Source organism: Nerophis lumbriciformis, linkage group LG17, assembly GCF_033978685.3.
Source record: "Nerophis lumbriciformis linkage group LG17, RoL_Nlum_v2.1, whole genome shotgun sequence".
NCBI lineage: Eukaryota > Metazoa > Chordata > Actinopteri > Syngnathiformes > Syngnathidae > Nerophis > Nerophis lumbriciformis.
The window spans coordinates 21,393,955-21,416,777 of record NC_084564.2 but is presented as its reverse complement, the minus strand read 5'-3'; the positions used below and the strand labels follow the sequence as shown (position 1 = coordinate 21,416,777).

General features: G+C 37.2%; 1 protein-coding gene across 4 annotated transcripts in view; it reads left to right on the top strand.

The window, feature by feature from the left end:
- LOC133614687 (galactosylgalactosylxylosylprotein 3-beta-glucuronosyltransferase 1) overlaps positions 1-20,141 on the top strand; it is a 263,687-nt gene extending 243,546 nt beyond the window's left edge. For all 4 annotated transcript variants that reach the window (XM_061972849.2, XM_061972850.2, XM_061972852.2 and 1 more), the window contains 2 exons: positions 7,969-8,081; positions 12,236-20,141. In XM_061972849.2, the coding sequence (XP_061828833.1) occupies positions 7,969-8,055 (87 nt within the window). In that variant the 3' untranslated portion in view covers positions 8,056-8,081; positions 12,236-20,141. The remainder of the gene's footprint in view (positions 1-7,968; positions 8,082-12,235) is intronic.
- Positions 20,142-22,823: the final 2,682 nt, after the last annotated feature.

The following is a 22,823-nucleotide window of genomic DNA, read 5'->3' as shown; positions in this document are numbered from 1 at the left end:
TTGCACAACGATTTTAGTGGTTATGGAAGTTGCACAACAGAAATGAGGTGTTTCAATTACTGAAGTTACATTTTATGTACCCTAATAAAAAATATCACATTTGGCTGGAGTACAAAACTCAATAATTGATTGTAATAGTCATACAAATTTCCTTTATTTCTATGCCCATAAGACAAATTATTAGGTACACCTACCATCCTTGAATGCAGGGATTTTGAGACCGAATATTACACAATTTTTTTAGTTTGTTTATAGTGTGAGAAACAATTTTCATGGCACTTTTTTTATTTGTTTTTATTAATGTCTTGACCGAATATTACACAATTAGTTTTTTTTTTTGTGTGTGTGAAATAATTTTTATGCTTTTTTTAATCAAACTTGATTTTAATTTGATGCATGTCTTGTAATAAACATATTTATAGAAAATCTATAATTTTTTTAATTGCAAATCATTAAAACATAGAATTGCATATGTTCCTGGCACTTTTTTTTTTTTTTTTAATTAATATGTCTTACATTTTATGTCCCCTAATAAAAAAAGATCACATTTGGGTAGAATAGAAATCTCAATAATTGATTATAATAGTCATACAAATGTTCTTTATTTATATTCTCATAAGACTAATTATAAGGTACACTTACCATCCTTGAATCCAGGACAGCCTCTGGCCCGGAATTTTGAAACCAAATATTACACAATTTTTTTTGTAGTTTTTTTGGTGTGAAACAATTTTTATGCTTTTTTAATCAAACTTGAATTTAATTTGATGCATGTTTCGTACTAAACATATTTATATAAAATATATAATTATTTTAATTGCAAATCATTAAAACAAAGAATTGCATATGTTCCTGGCAAATTTAATTTTTTTTTTGTATTTTTTATCAATATGTGTTGTCAAGCCACTTAGGCAAATCATATTGTTGATGCCCATACATGCTGTACAGAGTTGCTTTACAAAAGAGAAGTGCTGGATATTGTTACTGATATTGCCCTATTTGTATTTGACTCTATTAAATGGATTTGGAGCAGGAGGGGAGGGAAAGAAGAAAAAAGATGATGGGGGGGGGGAAATTGCGGGGACAAGAGGGGTATAAGACAGAGAAAGACAACAACAACAAAAAACAAAAACTATATCAGCAAATATGATACCAAACATTATAAAGAAGAGCCAGTTAATGAAGTAGATAGTAATAACACATAAATGACTATGAACATTATTGCAATAAAAATACCAATAGAAATAACAATATTGATAATGAATCATTATAATTACCTCTATTATCAACATTACAATTGCATTGTCAACGTATTCGTTTAATCTGGAGCCAGAAGATGTTTAAAGAGGACACAATGCATAAACTTAAAATCATAAGTATTTATTCCCTTCCCCTCGCGCTCTTACAATATATATCACAATGTATGAATATGCAATGAGGTGCTTGCTTCTCGGCGTGGAATCTTCCTCTGCCTTCTCCTACCTGGACTCCGACTTCATATCTGGAGTTGTCCTTCAGATCTTGGCAAAGAAGCCAAACAGTGGCAAGAATGTGGGCGACAAGAATGAATGTGTGTATGCGTGAACTTGGACCCAGTTTCAACTGGAACTTAGAGGATATCATTAGTTGCACGGCCTATTCTAAGCATATCTATACTAAACATTTCTTAATCACTTCATTCCTCATTATCTTAATTATATTCCAACATAATATACCCCAACAGCATCAAATGCAACAATACATATATGTAATGAATACTTGAAATGCAAAAGAAGGCAGATCAACCTTTTACATTGTTATAGTGACAATAGTTTAAGCTTTAACAGTTTAGTTTCAAGTTTCAAGTTTAGTTTATTCACAATACCATATAACAAATACAATAGTAGTGAAATATCATCATTTAAAGATGTTGGTACGTGAATGGGTCCCCCAAATAAGCTAGAAGAAGCTTTTGACAGGGGGTCCAGAGGATAGTATATACATGAAATGATGGAACATGGTAGCAAGTACAACAACAAAAAACAAAACAAAAAACAACGCTATATGATTAACACAAGGTAATAGTACTAAAGCAAGCATACACATACATACATACATTCATTCAACCATGTAAAACCCAACAGTAGTCTACCCCACATGAGAAAGTGTGCCGTGTCATGGCATATGTCCAATCCGGATTTACTTTAATATTATCAAAGAAAATGTGGCTTTATTTGTATCAATGACAGAGCAGGAAGGAGCTCGGAATACATGTACGGTATTCTGTCATTCATTAATCTACATTTTACATGCACTTATTATACACAGATTACAGAGCCAGAAGTAGAAGCATAGCCATAAGTAATAGCAATCACACTATTATATCATATTGTGTATTTTATTTGCGTCCTATCGTAACTTTCTATATCAGTATTTTCATTTGTTTAGTTTGATAGTTTAGAACACAACAGAATGTATTTTCATTGTGCATTGCTGCAACAAAATTGTTGTGACGCTCATCACCCACAGTGCAAATGAGGCAAACAACCAGCAGTGATAAGCAACAATAAGATGATTAAAATCCAAGCCTATTAGACTGTACAACTATAAAATCCAGACTATAATATTTTAGTCAATACTAGTTTAAAAACACAATAAAATTAACATTTTTCGTGTCTTCCTAAAGGTAGCAGTGTAATAATGATGTCCATATGAATCTCTTGTGTTACTTGGAATATGTTATATGTTAAATATAAATATGTTAATTATATTATTTTGTTCAATTACTCTGTATATACCGTATTTTTCGGACTATAAGTCGCAGTTTTTTTCATAGCTTGGCCGGGCTCCAGTGCAACTTATATATGTTTTTTTCCTTCTTTGTTATGCATTTTCGGCAGGTGCGACTTATACTCCGGTGCGACTTATACTCCGAAAAATACGGTACTATATATAAGCTGTGTTATTAATAATACAATACATGTATATTGTATTTAAAATACAAAATAACAATTAATATACATTAATGGTATTAATAGTATTATATTAAATGTTATCATATTTTATGATATTTTGTTTTATTACACTGAACAAAACTATAAACGCAACACTTTTGTTTTTAATCCCATTTTTCATGAGTTGAACTCAAAGATCTAAAACGTTTACTGTATACACAAAAGACCTATTCCTCTCAAATATTGTTCACAAATCTGTCTAAGTCTGTGTTAGTGAGCATTTCTTCTTTGCCAAGCTAATCCATTCCACTTAACAGATGTGGCATATCAAGATTCTGCTTAAACAGCATGATTATTGCACAGGTGTGTCTTAGGCTGCTCACAATAAAAGGCCAATTTTAAATGTGCAGTTTTATCACACAGCACAATGCCACAGATGTGGCAAGTTTTGAGGGACCGTGCAGCTGGCATGCTGACTGCAGGAATGTCCACCAGAGCTGTTGCCCGTGAATTGAATGTTAATTTCTGTACCTTAAGCCGTCTCCAAAGGCGTTCCAAAAAATTTGGCAGTACATCCAACCGGCCTCACAACCGCAGACCACGTGTAACCACACCAGCCCAGGAACTACACATCCAGCAGGTGCACCTCCATGATCGTCTGAGAACAGCCACATGGACAGCTAACCAAAGAATTTATGCACAAACTGTTAAAAACCGTCTCAGGGAAGCTCATCTGCATGCCTGTTGTCCTCATTGAGGTCTCGACCTGACTGCAATTTGTCATTGTAATTGTCGTGAGGGGGCAAATGCTCACATTCGATGGCGTATGGCACATTGGAGAGGTGTTCTCTTTGCGGATGAATCCCGGTTTTCACTGTTATGGGCAGATGTGTGTGGCGTCGTGTGGGAGAGCGGTTTGCTGATGTCAACGTTGTGAATCAAGTGGCCCATGTTGGGGGTAGGGTTATGGTGCATTTTGTCATTGATGGCATTTTGAATGCACAGAGATACCGGGAGGAGAGCCTGAGGCCCATTGTTGTGCCATTCACCCGAGACCATCACCACATGTTGCAGCATGACAATGCACGGCCCCATGTTGCAAGGATCTGTACACCATTCCTGGAAGCTGAAAACATCCCAGTTCTTGCATGGCCAGTATTCTCACCTCACATGTCACCCATTGAGCATGTTTGGGATGCTGTGGATCAGGCGTTTACGACAGCGTGTTCCAGTTCCTGCCAATATCCAGCAACTTGGCACAGTCATTGAAGAGTGGACCAACATTCCACAACCTGATCAACTCTATGTAAAGGAGAAGTGTTGCACTGCATGAGGCAAGTGGTGGTCACACCAGATACTGACTACCCCTAGACTTCCAATGAAGCAAAACTGCATATTTTAGGGTGGGCAGCCTCCTAAGGTAGTGTTTTTCAACCTTTTATGAACCAAGGCACATTTTTTGCATTGAAAATATCCGGAGGCACACCACCAGCAGAAATAATTAAAAAATGAAACTCAGTTGACAGTAAAAAGTCATCGTCGCAATTGTTGGATATGACTTTAAAGCATAACCAAGCATGCATCACTATAGCTCTTGTCTCAAAGTAGGTGTGCTGTCACGACCTGTCACATCACAATGTGACTTATTTGGAGTTTTTTGCTGTTTTCCTGTGTGTAGTGTTTTACTTCTTGTCTTGCGCTCCTATTTTGATGGCTTTTTCTCTTTTTTTGGTATTTTCCTGCAGCAGTTTCATGTCTCCCTTTGAGCGATATTTCCCACATCTACTTTGTATTAGCAATAAAGAATATTTCGGCTATTTTTATCCTTCTCAGTGGGGACATTGTTGATTGTCATGTCATGTTCGGATGTACATTGTGGAGGCCGTTTTTGCTCCACAGTAAGTCTTTGCTGTCGTCCAGCATTCTGTTTTTGCTTACTTTGTAGCCAGTTCAGTTTTAGTTTTGTTCCCTAACTTTCATTGCCTTTTCTTAAGGGCACTCACCTTTTGTTTATTTTTGGTTTAAGCATTAGACACCTTTTTACCTGAACGCTGCCTCCCGCTGTTTCCGACATCTACAAAGCAATTAGCTACCGGCTGCCACCTACTGATATGGAAGAGTATTACACGGTTACTCTACCGAGCTCTAGACAGCACCGACCACTCAACAACATTACATAATTTGCAAACTACAATTACTGGTTTGCAAAAAATATTTTTAACCCAAATAGGTGAAATTAGATAATCTCCCACAGCACAGTGGTTGAAAAACACTGGCCTAAGGCACACCTGTGCAATAATCATTGTGTTTACTCAGCATCTTGATATGCCACACCTGTGCGGTGGGATGGATTATCTTGGCAAAGAAGAAATGCTCACTAACACAGATTTGTTAACAATATTTGAGAGGAATAGGTATTTTTGTGTATATAGTAAATGTTTTACATCCTTGAGATCAACTCATGAAAAATGGGAGCAAAAACAAAAGTGTTGCTTTTATATTTTTGTTCAGTGTATATCTTTTTTTAAATATATTTTTTAAATGTTTGATACATCTCTTGTCTCGGATTAAATAGCCCAGCTTTTTTCCCCCCCTAAATCCGCTTTAATATTCTCAAAATCTTGATAAGCGGAGCTTTATATCTTCCAAGAGGTTCAACGATATTAGGAGATACATACTTTATGTATGTGTGCACTCCAGTAAACCTTCAGTAGTCAACCAGCATGTCCATGACCTCCCTCCGTCATCCGCAGGGGGATAAAAAAGAAAGACAGGCAAATCAAGGAGCAGCTGAGAGAGCGGAACTGGAGATTGGCAGGATGGCGAGGTCGGGACTACGTGCTGATTACAGATGAAGGAGGATGCAGAGAAGGGGGTGGATTTGATGTAGAAGTGGGAGGCAAAAATTGGGCAAAGTTACGCACGGGCTTCCCTTTACAAGCGTGACTATTAACCTCGCTTACTCCTGTGGAAAGGGAGAGTGGGCTACATGCATAATTCAGCAGCAGCGATGACAGGAAGGACCAGCTTTTTCTGAAGTATGACACCATGATAAATCCTTTCACATCTTCTTTTCCCAAAAGATATCTGAAAAATGTCTCACCTGTTGAAATAAATGAGAAATATATCTTTACGAGAGAAATACTGAAAAGTTAGAAATGTTTCTCCACGAGCAAGAATGGCTTTATCACAAGAAAAAGTCCAGATAGAGCCCATATACTGTATAAATCCAGTAACAAATCTATGAGTGGACCTAAAGGGTCTTTTCAAAAGAAATGTCCTCAAAATATCTTGGAAGCAAACAATAATTGGATAGTGTGTTACGTTTCGGTGTTGATCGCTGTTGGTCTGGACCCCAGGGTGTAGAGACGGCAGGCAAAGCGCAGGTAAAATGTTTTTTACTAACAAAATAAAATAGATAGTGCACTGGAAGTATACGCAACAGAGGACAAGGTGCACAGACGGCAGGCAAAGTGCAGGTAAAATGTATTTGAGTCAGAGTTTATTTCGAACATGCAAGCATACAACATGATACATCACAATTTCCAGTTTCTCTTTTCAACATGTTCGAAGAGTAGGAAGAAGCAGAGATTATTTAATGCTACCCCTTTTCTTTTACACAACAGATGCTAAAAAAATTTGATCACTTCCTGTTCACAATTTATTCACAATATACTCTATAAGTAATCACAATAAAAAATAATAAATGAATAATAATAATAATGTAATAATAATGATTGGTGAAGTAAGTCATATTTCATATGATGAGATAAGTAAGATTATTTTGAGAATGAATGAATGGATGGATGAAATAAATTGAGAATGTTTGTCATGGTTCTTGTTCTTTGTACTTTGTAAACACTTTAAGTTTGAAGAGTTTCTTGAAGTGGATCATATTAGTACATTGTTTGATTACTTTGCTTAATCCATTCCATAATTTAATTCCACATGCTGATATACTGAAGGTCTTAAGTGTTGTACGTGCATACAAATGTTTTAAATTACATTTTTCTCTAAGATTATATTTCTCCTTTTTTTTTTTAGAATAATTGTTGTATATTCTTGGGTAGCAGGTTATAGTTAGCTTTGTGTATAATTTAAGCTGTTTGCAAATTCACTATGTCATGGAATTTCAGTATTTTTGATTCAATAAATAAAGGATTTGTATGTTCTCTATATCCAACATTATGTATTATTCTAACTGATCTTTTTTGTAACACCGTTAGTGAATGAAGTGTACTTTTGTAGCTATTTCCCCATATTGCTAAACAGTAACTCAGATATGGTAACACTAGCATTATCATTTACTAACGAAATAAAAGAAATAGTGCATGGGAAACATACGCAACAGAGGAAAGGTTGCAGAGACGGCAGGCAAAGTGCAGGTAAAATGTATTTACTAACAAAATAAAAGAAATAATGCAACACAAGACAGGGCTGACATTAAAAGCATCTTTGATTGGCAACCTGAGACAAACAAACAAAAATAATAGCGCTTCACAGAAAATAATACAGAAACTAAGGAAATGAATAATAAAGTCGAAACTGTTATGTGAGATCATGACATAATGGCTGTTATTTCATTTATGCAATACATATCACCTGCGATGAGGTGGCGACTTGTCCAGGGTGTACTCCGCCTTCCGCCCGAATGCAGCTGAGATAGGCTCCAGCACCCCCCGCGGATAAGGGACAAGCGGTAGAAAATGGATGGATGGATAGCAATACTTATCACACGTTTATTTAAAAAAATAATTTATTCAAGTAAGGATTTTGGAGCCAATGAAAATGTGTACATGGTCATTTATGAACAAGTATATTGCACAACACAGCAGCAACACAACCAATGTTGTAAAAACACTCAGGATAAAACTGCTGATGAGTTCACCCGCAACAAAGTTGAATTTTCTTTCTCTCTGTCAAGTAGTTGTTAACAGAATAGGATTTGAAAGAGGTAAAGGAAATGAATGCCTGTATGAAGCATACCGCATGTTGCTAATGGTGTTTTCTTCTTTCCTGTTTCCCACATCTTTAGATACTCGTCTGGCACACAAGAACAGAGAAACCCGTCCTCGTAAACGAAGGGAAAAAGGGATTCACAGACCTCAATGTGGAAATATGACAGTTATTTTTTCCTCCCAGATCATGGTAAGTTTGACTAGAAAGCCACAAAAAATAATAACCAATAGGATATATGGATATTTGGCACCAGCTACCTGAAGAATCTTGGATTTACTAAGGAATTACACATCAATACCCTTTGGTTTGTGCCTTTTTTCCAGTAAAATGAGTTTACATATTCAGGATACTTAGCGTTAGTGTTAGAAATAACTAGAGATGTCCGATAATAACGGCCTGCCAATAAATGCGTTAAAATGTAATATCGGAAATTATCGGTATCGTTTTTTTAATTATCGGTATCGTAAGATACACTTACCATTAGTGCACCAACCCAAAAAACTTTCCTCCCCCATTTACGCTCATTCACACTCATTCACACAAAAGGATTGTTTCTTTCTGTTATTAATATTCTGGTTCCTACATAATCTAATTCATTATTATTATTATTATTATTATTATTATTATATATCAGGAGGCCGCGGGGAAGACCCAGGACACGTTGGGAAGACTATGTCTCCCGGCTGGCCTGGGAACGCCTCGGGGTCCCACAGGAAGAGCTGGACGAAGTGGCTGGGGAGAGGGAAGTCTGGGCTTCCCTGCTTAGGCTGCTGCCCCCGCGACCCGACCTCGGATAAGCGGAAGAAGATGGATGGATGGATGGATATTATATATCAATATTTATCAATACAGTCTGCAAGGGATACAGTCCGTAAGCACACATGATTGTACGTGCTGCTGGTCCACTAATAGTACTAACCTTTAACAGTTAATTGTACTAATTTTCATCAATTACTAGTTTCTATGTAACTGTTTTTGTATTGTTTTACTTTCTTTTGTATTTAAGAAAATGTTTTTAATTTATTTATCTTATTTTATTTTTATTTTTTTAAAAGTACCTTATCTTCACCATACCTGGTTGTCCAAATTAGGCATAATAATGTGTTAATTCCACGACTGTATGTATCGGTTGATATCGGTTTCGGTAATTAAAGAGTTGGACAATATCGGAATATCGGATATCGGCAAAAAGCCATTATCGGACATCCCTAGAAATAACACGGTTACTTGTTATAGTAACGAGTACTGTATTGCACCAGTATGAAAACTGCACCCACCAAATTGTAGAAGAATAAATATTTTTACATATATTAGTCGCATGGGACTATGAGCCGCAAATATATACCGGTACGAAAGATTTTGTAAATGTTTATTTACATACCTTAAATGTTTTCAAACGGTGCCTGTCACGCAACAGTAAAACGGTCGATCAAACAAAACAGAAGTCATCTACTACCTACTAACTGCGGAAGCTAGCTCTCCAATCCGCTAAAAAGACCCAATAACTCCACGGTGGCGTTTTGGTGAGTTTACTGAGGAACTTGTGAAACTGAAACAATACAAAAAGAATGCCATTGTAAGTTAATAATACTAACACAAACACTTGTAAAAATGTTAGCATATTCGCTAATGCTAATGATGCTAGCTTGATTACATTACGATAGCACGTACAAATATTCGTCAAAACATTCCCTACAGACATCACACGGGGGATAGTTCAGTAATTCAAATAGGTTTAGTTTTGTTGTAAAACGTACAAACGCTGCTTGGAGTGACTACTGAAGAATCCTTTCGAGCAGAAACGCTATGGACGGTTGTACTTCCGGTTCAAGAGACGAAACGGGAAATACATTTATCAACCAGCAAACTCTTGGCAAATGTCATGTTTCGGACAGCAATATTGTTCAATTAATGTATGTGGCCCCATTTGTATGTCTATCATTTTGCAATGCAGTCTGCTGAAAATGATGGAAAGCAAAAGTTGTAATTGTCATAAAACACATTTTAAGATTTTCAGCACTTTACTGCTGTCTGGTGGCGAAAGTGGATAGTGCAATCCCCCAATTCGTCACATATGTCAGGGAAACCACGACGAATGGGGCCATATGAATCCCATTCCTCATGCACGTACTAACGCAAACAAATCGTTTTTTATTCCATTCTTTTATCTATTCAATATTTGGATCACGATGACCCAAATGCTAATATACAAGGTATGTGAGGGAAGTTCCAGGACTGGTGTCACAACAGTTATATTTCTAATCCTACAATTTCCCCATTGAAGCACTCTCCCTGGAGTCTATTGCACTTTCCGAGCTTTTTGTCTGCAACGTCTTCAAGCGCCCCCGGAAAGGGTTTTTTCCAGTATCTTCCGCAGCTCGGTCGATCAGAAGAAAAACATCTTGTGTTTAGCCCAGGGGTGTCAAACGTACGCGATGAGTTTGCTAAGTATAAAAATTAACCTTCAATTTTTGAATGAAAGAAACAGCTGTTCTAATTGTGTCCACTGGATGTCGCAATAGCAATTATTTGTATCTTTGTAGATGATGCTACATATGTCAGTCAAGGAAAATTATTAAACAATATAAATAACATACTTAAATTTGGTTTTGATATAATTTTTGTATCTTGATAAATTTGAAAATTAACACTAATGAGTTGACTGATGAACAATTACTTGAATTAATTAAATTAAATGTATTCAGAAAATATAAATAATGGCAAATAAAGATAGAATACTAGTAACCGCAACATGTAAGTGTAAAAAAAACTAATTAGAATGTGCTTGTTCTATTTTTAAACAAAGAAAACAATCTGAAGTTGTCTTTATTTTTAAGTTATCGTGCCGTGATTTTACCAGCCCGACCCACTTCGGAGTAGATTTTTCACCGTGTGGCCCACCCCATCTAAAATTTGTTCGACACTCCTCCTCTAGCCAGAAACTGTCAGATGCTCATCAATGCGTTTGAGGCTGGTTGCCATGGTGAAGCGGGTACGAGTTGTCCTGCCACAACTCTTGCCTCTTCTCGCACATTGAACAAAAGCAAACACCGCATAATCTCTTGATCGTCAGATGCTTAATCGACATCAACAGTCCTGGAACTTTACTGACAAATAATGTAGTGTTAGTTCTGAGTAGTGTTGTCCCGATACCAATATTTTGGTACCGGTACCAAAATTATTTCGATACTTTTCAGTACTTTTCGGTGCTTTTCTAAATAAAGGGGAGCACAAAAAAATTGCGTTATTGGCTTTATTTTTACAAAAAAAAAATCTTAGAATACATTAAACATATGTTTCTTATTGCAAGTTTGTCCTTAAATAAAATAGTGAACATACAAGACAACTTGTCTTTTATTAGTAAGTAAGCAAACAAAGGCTCCTAATTTAGCTGCTGACATATGCAGTAACATATTGTCATTTTTCATTCTATTATTTTGTCAACATTATTAAGGACAAGTGGTAGAAAATGAATTATTAGTCTACTTGTTCAATTACTGTTAATATATGTGTGGGGGGAGGTGTAGCCAGCGCTGCCTGTAGGAGTAAAAGTCTCCGCCGCTGTCCGTGGTGCTGAGGACGAGCGCCATCGGGCAGGGGTGGGGCATGTGCTGACGGCGAGACACAGCTGGCAGGTGATTCAATTTCACAGGTGGTACGTGTTAATCTAATCCTCTGTTGTCTTTAAGAGTGAGCGGCTGGGCACAGGAATCCAGCATGCAGGTTTAACAAGGTTTTTAATGATTTTGATTGATTGATTGAGACTTTTATTAGTAGGTTGCACAGTGAAGTACATATTCCGTACAATTGATCACTAAATGGTAACACCCGAATAAGTTTTTCAACTTGATTCATGATACAGATATATACTATCAGATATATACTATCATTATAATACAGTCATCACACAAGATAATCACATTGAATTATTTACATTATTTACAATCCAGGGCGGGGGGGGGGTGGATCGTATGTTTGATCGTATGTTTTTTTACTTTCCAGTCACTCTCCAAACTTCCTCGTCCTCCTGCACCCGGCCGCTCACTCTTAAAGACAACAGATGATTAGATTAACACGTACCACCTGTGAAATCTAATCACCTGCCAGCTGTGTCTCATCCTCAGGACCACGGACAGCGGTGGCGACTTTTACTCCTACAGGCAGCGCTGGCTCCACCAATATGCTTACTTTCTCTTTTAACATGTTTTATCCGGTACTTTTCAGAGGCGGTATAGTACCGAATATGATTAATTAGTATTGCGGTACTATACTAATACCGGTATACCGTACAACCCTAGTTCTGAGTGAGTTTGGATTGATCGTGTGTTTGTCTTTTATTGCAGGTGGTTGTTTATGGACACAAAACAGTTGCTGGCAAGTTTTTGAAAAACAATCTAACCCTCTTCGTCACTTGAAGGTGACATTTTTTTTAATTTTTTTTTTGTGAAGAAAAGACAAAGCACAGCTCGGCGAATGGCGGCTTTTTTTTATTTATGAGCCCCGTGAAAGAAACGACGTCAAGGACGCCACGGTGACAACAACCTGACAGAAAGACAGCACAATTCTAACACCTGTCACTAAAAAAAAAAAAAAAAAAAAAACCTGAAATGGGATTATGATGAAGAACATTCTACAACCCGGACTACGATCTCGTGGATCTTACTCGGATAAACACTGCAAGGGAAGGAATGTCCTTTTGATAACAATGTAATTTTATTAGGGTTTTTTTTCGATGTTGACGATACTACTGAACACATTTACTCCTGGGTTACCATAAGTCATGCATTTCAAACGCAACTTGAAGAATTGTACATAAAACCCATGAAAACGCGCACCTCTCACTTAGCACTTAAAACACACTGATGGTATTTCTTTGTGACAACATGTGTACATAGCTATCAGGAAATGTTGTGAATACTTGTGAGTATTTATGTTGGACCGTGAGGACAAATAACAGCACACAGTCGCTTTCATTAACATTGAAAAAAACAACACGATAGTTGGCGTGATGAAAGGTTTCCCCCTGTCTATGCACAGCCACGTATGAACACACGGAAATAATCTTCGACTTAAAAGTGTTACAATATTTAGTTCTGCGAGTACGGTACAGGTGGTCCTCGGGTTACTCAGACTCGACACAGAACACATGAAGGACGTTCAGTAGGGAAGTGATTCGTACGACCCCCATTCCTGGGTGGATCTCACGTGAGATGAATAATAATTTTGCAATGCGGTCTGCTGGAAATGATGGAAAGCGCCACTCTACATAGCAACGGGCGCTGTGGTCAAAGTTGGAATTGCCACAAAACACATTTTAAGATATTCAACTAAAGCGGGTTGTGCACCTCCCAATCTGTCACGTTTCATGTGTCAGGTAATCCGTCCCTTTACTACTGTACACGTTGAGTCTGCTCTTGTCCAAGGTAGTAGATGCCGTTTGAAGACGTCAGGTTCAAACACTGATGACATCTATTAAACAGACGAGAAGCAAGGAATCATGCAGAGACAGAGTTAAATTTGGCTCAATTGAGGAGACACGTTTTTTGGGCTGTACTCTAGTTACAGATCCAAACTACGTTCTAAAAGTCCAGCAAATGTGCTTCCTCTATTTGGAAGGTCCCTGATAACATCACTGAAGCTGTCGCTGAGGGAAGGGGGTAATCTCAACAGCTCCAGTTAGACACAATGATTATACAAATATGCAAATGTGCTGACAGTGGTGATATCGCCCTGTCTCTGCTTTGTCTGCGTCACGGCCCTCGATGTTCGGCCTTGGCAGTCAGCAGGCCATTCCTGGACACAGACACTGATACGAGACTGGCTTGCAATCTTTTGGATTGCCAGTTTTGCACAGACAAAGAAAAATACAATTTCAGCCCAATTGATAACTATAGCAACGGCCCTTCAGCATAAGAGTTGTGTGATAATATATACATAATTATTCTAACGAAAAAACAAACAAACAACAATGTAAGGTTAGGGAGGACGGGAGGCCACAAATGTAACGGTATTGCAAAGTCTTCACAAAAACTAAAACTTGTTGTGTAGTTTTTTTTCTAGCGCTTAAGCTAAATTTCCCAGAATCCTCTGAGCAGCGCCGGGCCGGTAATGTGGGGGCGTGGAACGCCGTAAGCAGGAAGTGAAGTGTGTTCGTAGTATATGAGTGAAGTATTTTTTTTCAAAATCCATCCATAACCGTCCGAGTTACGTTGGTATGTACTCTTTTCCAATTTGTCACGTTTCAAGTGTCAGGTAAACCGCGACGAATGTGGCCATGTTAGTCCCCTTCTTACTGTTTAAGAAATAATTATTAAAAGAATAAATCAAAACAAATAAAAGGAGAACAACTCCGTCCGTGTATCCCTCTGGTATTGAAAGGGAGAAGTCTCAATAATAAAAACCAATACACCGCTTAGTTATCACTGTTCAAAGATACAATCTTCATCCTTGATGATAGTCGCGGCTCAGACCTGGTGACAAAGCCAATATTTTAGTCCAATTTTAACAAGTCTCATTTCTTGGCCTGTCTTCCACTAAAGATTTTCATAATCAAACTGATTCGTCAGATTTTGTCCATCATCTGCGATCAGTGGAATCTGTTATTATTCCAAGAGAAATAAACATATGATATTTAGTAAAGCAGTCATTCTCAAACTGGGCTATGTGAGTTCCATCTAGTGCAGGGGTGTCAAACATACGGCCCGCGGGCTGGATCAGGCCCGCGAACAGGTTTTATCCGGCCCGCGGGATGAGTTTGCCAAGTATAAAAATGAGCCGAAATTTTTTTAATGAAAGAAACTGCTTTTCTAAATGTGTCCACTAGATGTCACAATAGCAATTATTTGTATCTTTGTAGATGATGCTACATATGTAACAACAAATAAACCACATATCAGTACACCAGTCAAGGAAAATACTCAAACTACATAAATAACATCCTGTAATTGGGTTTTGATATTAATATTTTATCTTGATCGATAGAAAATTAACACCAATGAGTTGACTGATGAACATTATCACATAATGTATTCAGAAAGTATAAATAACGACAAATAAAGATAGAATATTATTAATTCCAACATGTAAGTGTAAAAACAAACAAAACCAACAACATTATGATTTGTACATTTTCAAAACGTGCGTGATCTATTTTTAAACGAAGAAAACTATCTGAAGTTGTCTTTATTTTTAAGTTATCGTGCCGTGATTTTACCAGTCCGGCCCACTTGGGAGTAGATTTTTCTCCATGTGGCCCCCCCATCTAAAATGAGTTTGACACCCCTGATCTAGTGGTACACCAAATAATTATTGAAGTCAGTATTCAAACACAGTGTTACTGTTCAAACTGTGTGGCCAAAAACATTGAAAATACTTGAAACATCTGCCTTGTTTGTAATGAATATTTAGGTCCACTACGCTACTGTATTTTATTGTTGGTAAATATGATGGTACTTGGAGAGCTAAGAGTTTTCTGAGGTGTAAAAAATTGATACCCACTGCCGTCGTGTATGCTGACTGGTCAGTAGGTGTCAGGTCCAGTTAATTAAAGGGATTTATAAAAGTCTTTCATTAAGGTAAACAAAGCAGAAAATTCATTTGCGACTTTTCCAAACTTGACTCGCGAGAAGAAGTGAAAGTCGTACCAAAGTTTCTGAAAGAACCTAAGGAAGGATGATTACCTTCGCAAAAGGAGAGCTACACCTGAGTGGTGCGTCTCGACGCCCTTCCCACTTCCAGGCGAGTCCCATCGACGGGATTTCAGCACGGCGAGCTGCGTGTCTGACAGCCGAGTAGAAACCTCCTCCCAACACAATTAGCAAATTAGCGTAGGGTGCCTGCTGTACGCGGGTATTAATTAACTCACCAGGGAGGGAAGTGAAGGTTTAAATGTTAGTTACGTCCCACGATCAGACTCCTCTCACTCGAAGCTTCGACTATTTGGAAACAGCCTTACTTATTTCACTTCACTTCTTACTTTCACTTTCATTTGATTTGGTGCACCTTGAAGGAGCACCTCACGCTCGGGGGACAAAACCCAGATTCCGGGTTAAAAGTCAACTACAACCATCAAAAGAATTCCGCCTACATAAGCCCATTACTTTGTGTACGTATTCTACCGCCATGTCGCAAAACTAGTTCTCTCTTCTTTTCTTCTTTTTAGTATTTATTAATCATTCATGGAGGTGCATTTCAAACTACCAAACCTTGCTTCACTAATTGTAGAGCTAATTTTACAACAATAATTTGATTTTAAAAAATGTAAAGAAATCTGCGAATATGCACGGAATCTACTGTAATTCTTATTTTTAAGGATCTTTTTTTTAAATCATTTAATAACTAATAAATAATTAATAAATCAACTACAATTATTCATAATTTATGACATTTATTATCTAAATATAAATATGTTTTTTAAAAGATACGGTATCTGTTGGTACATTTTTTAAATTTAAATAAAATGAACAATGAATACTTTGCTACAAAAGAGTTTCTTCTTTAGACAGCAAACTACCGTACCACATTGGTATTTAAGCCGCACCCATTACATTTTTGAATAAATTAATATTCTTACATATATCAGAAGCTCCGGACAATAAGCTGCAAACACTGTATTTAGCGGTACGAGCGATTTTATAATTACTTATATATACACCTTAATTGTTTCCAAACGGTGCTTGTCACACGGCAGTAAAACGGCTGATCAAACAAAACAGAAGTCCTCGTCATGGGCCCACCAGCCACGGAAGCTACCAAATATTATAAAGAACGTCTTAAAATGAGGACCACCTGTTTTCGATGTAACGTTGCTTTCCATCACGGTTTTTAGGACTACGTTTACACTTCAGCCCAAATGTGACCCAAATCGGATTTTTTTTCAATCAGATTTTTTTTCCAGCTGACTGTTGACACTGCAAGTAAAATGTGATCTTTATCAGACTCCAGTGTAAACGCGCACAAGCCTCAATGTGGCCCCAATGTGGCCCCAATGTGGCCTCGACGTCACTTCCATGCGCAGTTCGATAAAGTGAAAACAACAGAAGTTGACCAGATTCCGGAAATGAACAAGGATGTCGCTACTACTACTACTAAATAAGATAACATTTGCCACACCTTAAAATGTATTGTTTTTTTACATGAAAATAATATAAAGTGATATATGTATGAATGAATATTCATACAGTACAGGCCAAAACTTTGGACACACCTTCTCATTCAATGCGTTTTCTTTATTTTCATGACTATTTACATTGTAGATTGTCACTGAAGACATCAAAACTATGAATGAACACATGTGGAGTTATGTACTTAACAAAAAAAAGGTGAAATAATTGAAAACATGTTTTAAATATTCTAGTTTCTTCAAAATAGCCACCCTTTGCTCTGATTACTATTTTTGCACACTCTTGGCATTCTCTCGATGAGCTTCAAGAGGTGGTCAGTCACCTGAAAGGGTTTTCACTTCACAGGTGTCATAGTTTTGATGCCTTCAGTGACAATCTACAATGTAAATAAAGTTAAAGTTAAAGTACCGATGATTGTCACACACACACTAGTTGTGGTGAGATTATCCTCTGCATTTGACCCATCACCCTCACCCCGTGGGAGGTGAGGGGAGTAGTGAGCAGCAGTGGTGGTCATGAAAATAAAGAAAATGCATTGAAATGAGAAGGTGTGTCTAAACTTTTGACCTGTACTGTACATAGTGTAATATATTTTGGAGGGTTTTAAGTTTGTTATAGCTGTTAAGTAGAGGAGACCTGGTTAGCCTTATTTTTTAACTCACGCAAACAACTTTTGCACTGTACGTAACGTGTCAATGCCAGTCCATCAACAATCGCTAATTCTTGGGAACAAAAATATATATTCATATATTACATATACTCTATTATTTGCAAAAAACTTCACTCACTGAAACCGGATGTTGTGATGAAGCACCTATTTCCGCTGGCGGGTCGCGTCTTTCCCTGCCCACACAAATCACGTAGCTCGCCCAAAGCTGACAAAGTCACACACGGGTCGCATTGCGTTTAGACCAGGGGTGTCAAACTCATTTTAGCTCAGGGGCCGCATGGAGGAACACGTATTCCCAAATGGGCCGGAATATTAAAATCATGGCATGATAATTTCAAAATAAAGACAACTTCAGGTTGTTTTCTCTGTTTTACTCTGGCCAAAAATAGAACGTACAAATCACAAATAACCCTCTGGACAAAACACTTCAAATTTGTTGAAAACTAAGGAAATTGGTGCAGTTTCAAAAACAAAATGAGCTTAGATTTGATCTCAGTGTACCTACAAAGCCAGGATTAAACTTTATGTCACAGTTTTTCTAGAATAGAACAAAAACACAACATGTAAACTTTTCTAGTTCCACATATCAATCCAGAGCGAACTCAACAAACCGTAAGAAGCGGAGGTAAAAACTATTCAAAAGGGTTAAGTTCACTTTTCTCGTGATTGACGGAGACATTTTGGGGTAACGAGGGCGCCAAATGACGACGTGTTCAGAGCAGAAGACGTAAAACGGCAGGTTTTAAGTTTCATGTGGGTCGAGGAGGAGGAGCCACAGTCCCCCGTTACTGTGTACCTCTTGCTTGCCTAACAGAATTGCTATTGGGACATCCAGTGGACACATTTAGAACAGCAGTTTCTTTCATACCAAAAAAAATTTTTAAAAACCTGTTCCGGGCCGTACGTTTGACACCCCTGGTTTAGATTGAAGTCACATGTGAAAAGATCGGATTCCAATCGAATTTGGGCTACCTACTGATGTGGCCTGAATCTGGTACAAATAGAGCAGACTTGAATCACTTCGGAGCGTTTAGACTGGAAAAAAAAAAATCTGATCTGTGTCACTTGAGGGCAAAAAAAAATCCGATTTGGTGCGCAGTGTAAACGGGGCCTTACAGTAGAGTTTGTTAGGTTAATGCGTTTATGTGCCGTACCAGTCAAAAGTTTGGAGAACCACCTGCTCAGTGGCCTAGTGGTTAGCGTGTCAGCCCTGAGACTGGAAGGTCGTGAGTTCATACCCCGGCCGAGTCATATCAAAGACTATAAAAATGGGACCCATTACCTCCCTGCTTGACACTCAGCATCAAGGGTTGGAATTGGGGGTTAAATCAACAAATGAGTCCCAAGCGTGGCCACTGCTGCTGCTTACTGCTGCCTTCACCTCCCAGGGGGTGAACATGGGGATGGGTCAAAATTTCACCGAGTGTGTGTGACTATCGTTGGGACTTTAACTTAACTTTAACTTATGCTATTCAGTGAGAAGGTGTCCCTAAACCTTTGACCGGTAAATAATTTGATGTTTCATAAAATCGTCCTCCGAGACCTCGTACAATTAGTGGTACTCGCACAACACTTTGAGAACCAGCAGTCCAGACAAAATGGAGTGCACTACTTGGCTACAACCAGCAGAGGCGCTAGTTTGTAGTAAAACACGACGTTCCGTTATGAGAAGTTGAGCAACATCATGATTGGGCTTAGTACATCACTGGCATGGAAGCAGGAGTTTGGAAAATTCAGTATAATGTTCAGGACAACAATGTTGTTTACGTTAAATGAAGGTATTATTTTGTACATGCAAATGATCCCCCCCATAAAATATGAACTATTGTTTGAGGTAATTTTTGTGAACTTTACTCCATTCGTGCATTATTTGGCATTTTTCAGAGCAAAAACTGCAGTTTCCGTGTAGTAAGAGCTGGCTAAGAAAAGCACAATAAGAAAAATAAAAACCAAGTATAATCTTTGTCGTGCATGGCGCCAGCAGCTGTAAGAAAAACAATGTTGTATACGTTTGATACCTCAATGCTTCAAACCCCTCAGCCTGTACTGGAAATACGTCATTGTTGTTTTTAATCACCTGCATGGGCTCACATCCTACTGTTATTTATTCAACTGAAAACATTTTTTATTTTATATTTATTTGTCTATTTATTTGATGCACAGGTGTGCAATAAGCTCTCTAAACGATCTCGCGTACCAACCAATAATAAGAAATTAGCAATAGTCTGATGTTGATGGCTCATAATTCTTGTCTGGATTCTAATTGAGCGTACCAGCAGTCCGTGTGTGATGTATGTTAACGAGCATTAATAATTACCCTCCTGGGGGCTTCCAAGGCACAATAAACTCCACCCCATCGTCACTGTCACACTTTTATGCATGGGACTCTTGTTGTTATTCGCCTCAAATTGGAGTTTGTCTCAGAGAAAGATGGTCGTTGGTTCGAGATAAATAAACAACTAAAAACATCTGAGTGTCTGTGAAGCATGTTGTTAATCTGACAGTGCCATGTATTCATGTAACATTTGGAATATTTGTGCAATCCCTCACATTTTTTGTCCTTCACGCCAAGTAGTCAGTGTGCAGCTTTGCAGATGGCGTGGGCGGCTGATGCCACAGCGGTTGGAGAAGAGTTGCAAGAAGATGAAGATCCTTGGCCTTCTTTTGCCACATGCTGAAAAGTGTCGACCTCTGCCGTGCATGGTAGATTTCATATTAGAATAAAAAGCAATAAATAAATACTCAGTTCAAAACAGACTGGTATTAATAGCTGTTGCTGTAGGTAACCTTTTGCTTGCTCTTTTTTTTATTAACTCTAAAGATTGCTGTCAGGTTCAAACACTGATGACATCTATTAAACAAGACAAGAAGCAAGGAATTAAATAGATACAGAATTCAATTTGGCTCAATTGAGGAGTAACGTCTGGACTGTACTCTTTGTACAGTTCCACCATGCTCTGACGAAAGATTGTGCACCTCCTCTTTTATTTGGACTTTCCCTGATTGCGTGGCAACAGCTGTTTCTAAAGGGACAGGGGTCGTAAACAGCCATCGCCTTTGATTACAACAGTTCAAAGAAAAGGTCCCTGGAGTTGAGTCAGGTCCTGCTTCCTCTTCGCTTTGTAGATCTCAGGTCAAGACAATATCTTTCTGTTCATTAGAATACATCAAAGAAACAGAACACCTTCATGTTGCTTCCCATTCTACACAGTGGAGTTTTACAAGCCTTTTGTTTTGGTAGGATCAAAGACAGCTTTTGTCTTCTCGCCGGGAACTCATTTCAACACAAAGTTTAGATACAATTATTCTGACAATTGCAGTAGCTCTTTTCGGAATGTCATGACTAAGGATGCATTGAATTCATTACTTTTGTAGGTAAAGAGATTTGTTAATGAAAACTACAACCTAGATGCATGTTGGCATTAAACAGCTGGTGTGTAATAAATACACTATTCACAGTTTAAACATGTTGTGGTGTAGAAACACAGCAGCTATAAAATGTATTTAGAAAAATTGCAAACTGAGAAGAAGCGCATTCCTCGGTTTAATGAAATGAGACTCATTTATGAGCACTTAATAAATGTGTGTTTAGAGAGGCTGTTGACATTTTGTCTGGCCTGCCACATATTCAAGGCAAGACAGCAAACAACAAAACAGATATGACATGATTTAGTATGAAAACACCAAGCAGCACTAAACTGTGTCAAACTATTGATATTCATGGCAGCAGTACAGTAAAGGTCAGTGGAAGGATTGTGCAAGCATGACAGCCTGCACTTTATACTAAATAAATATATGCTACATATATTCTAGTCTGTATGCACTTAATCTCTGTGCTTTGGCTTCACTTTGAAAAGGTCCTCATTCTGAAGCGAGTTTGTACTTTGCAGCATTCTGCATCCCAGGCAATCCTTCACACCTAACACGTCTTAAGGGGAGCATCATTTACGCTGCATTACTTTTCATATTTCAGAGATTGTTGCTCAGCCGTGCGTTTGTGAGCGATGGCCTTCCTTTAAGTTGCGCACAATTCCACCTGGAGATATTTGTCATCAGTTATGAAAGAAGCAAAAATGGATAGTTTATATGTGCTGACTGTCATGTTAAGAAAATCAACACTATAAGGAAAACAAATTATTAATTTGAACTATTATTTTTTTATTAATTTAAATTGATTAATTTATCAAATATTAAGTTGCTGTAATTGTATATTATTCTCATCACATTTAAACTTGAATTGTTTTCAACTTAAGCAAAACATTTTGAATTTTCTCAAAAACTCGTAATTTTAAATAAAACAGTTTTACAAGAGTATGGTTGTAATTTAAAAATAATAATGTTTTATTATCAAACAATTATACAATATAAATGTAATACGGTTGGGGGGAAAACACTAACTAAGAATTAAGTTGTAATATAAGGAAATAAATTTAAATTATATTAAAAATAAAGCTGTAATATGAAATTAAAAAAGAGTACTTTCATCAGAAGAAAGTTATAATATTATTAGGGGGGGGGGGGGGGGGGAGTAATTTTATAAGAATAAAGTTGTAAAATATACCATGAAAAACACAATTATTTTATAAAAATAAAGTTGGACTACATACAGTATAAGGAGAAAGTGAGTAATTTCTGAGAATAAAGTTTTAATATAAGGAAAATAATGATTTTATATTAATAAAGTTATAATGCTATTGGGAAACAAAAAAAATCATTAAATAAATGTATTAACATTAATAGGGGGAAAAAAAAGACTAATTTTATGAGAAATAGTTGTAATAGTAATTTAATTATAATACATTTGAAATATTAAAAGGAAAAACATGTTAAATGAGAAAACAGTCATATTATGTAGTAAATATATTGTAGTAAAGTCATAATATTATAGGAAGAGGGGACCGAATAAACTTGTAATGTTTAGAGTAAATAGTTTTAAGTTCCGAAGAATACATATTCCATGCATTTTATTAGTTGTAATATTAAGAAACAGTGTACATATTACAAAAATAAGTATTCTTATTCTAAAGTTTATTCATGACAATAATGTTAAAATATTTTGTCCAAAAATACCCACCATTTTACCAAGATTAAAAATGTTTTTAGAAAAAAAATTATAAAGTTGTGGTATCATGAGAAACA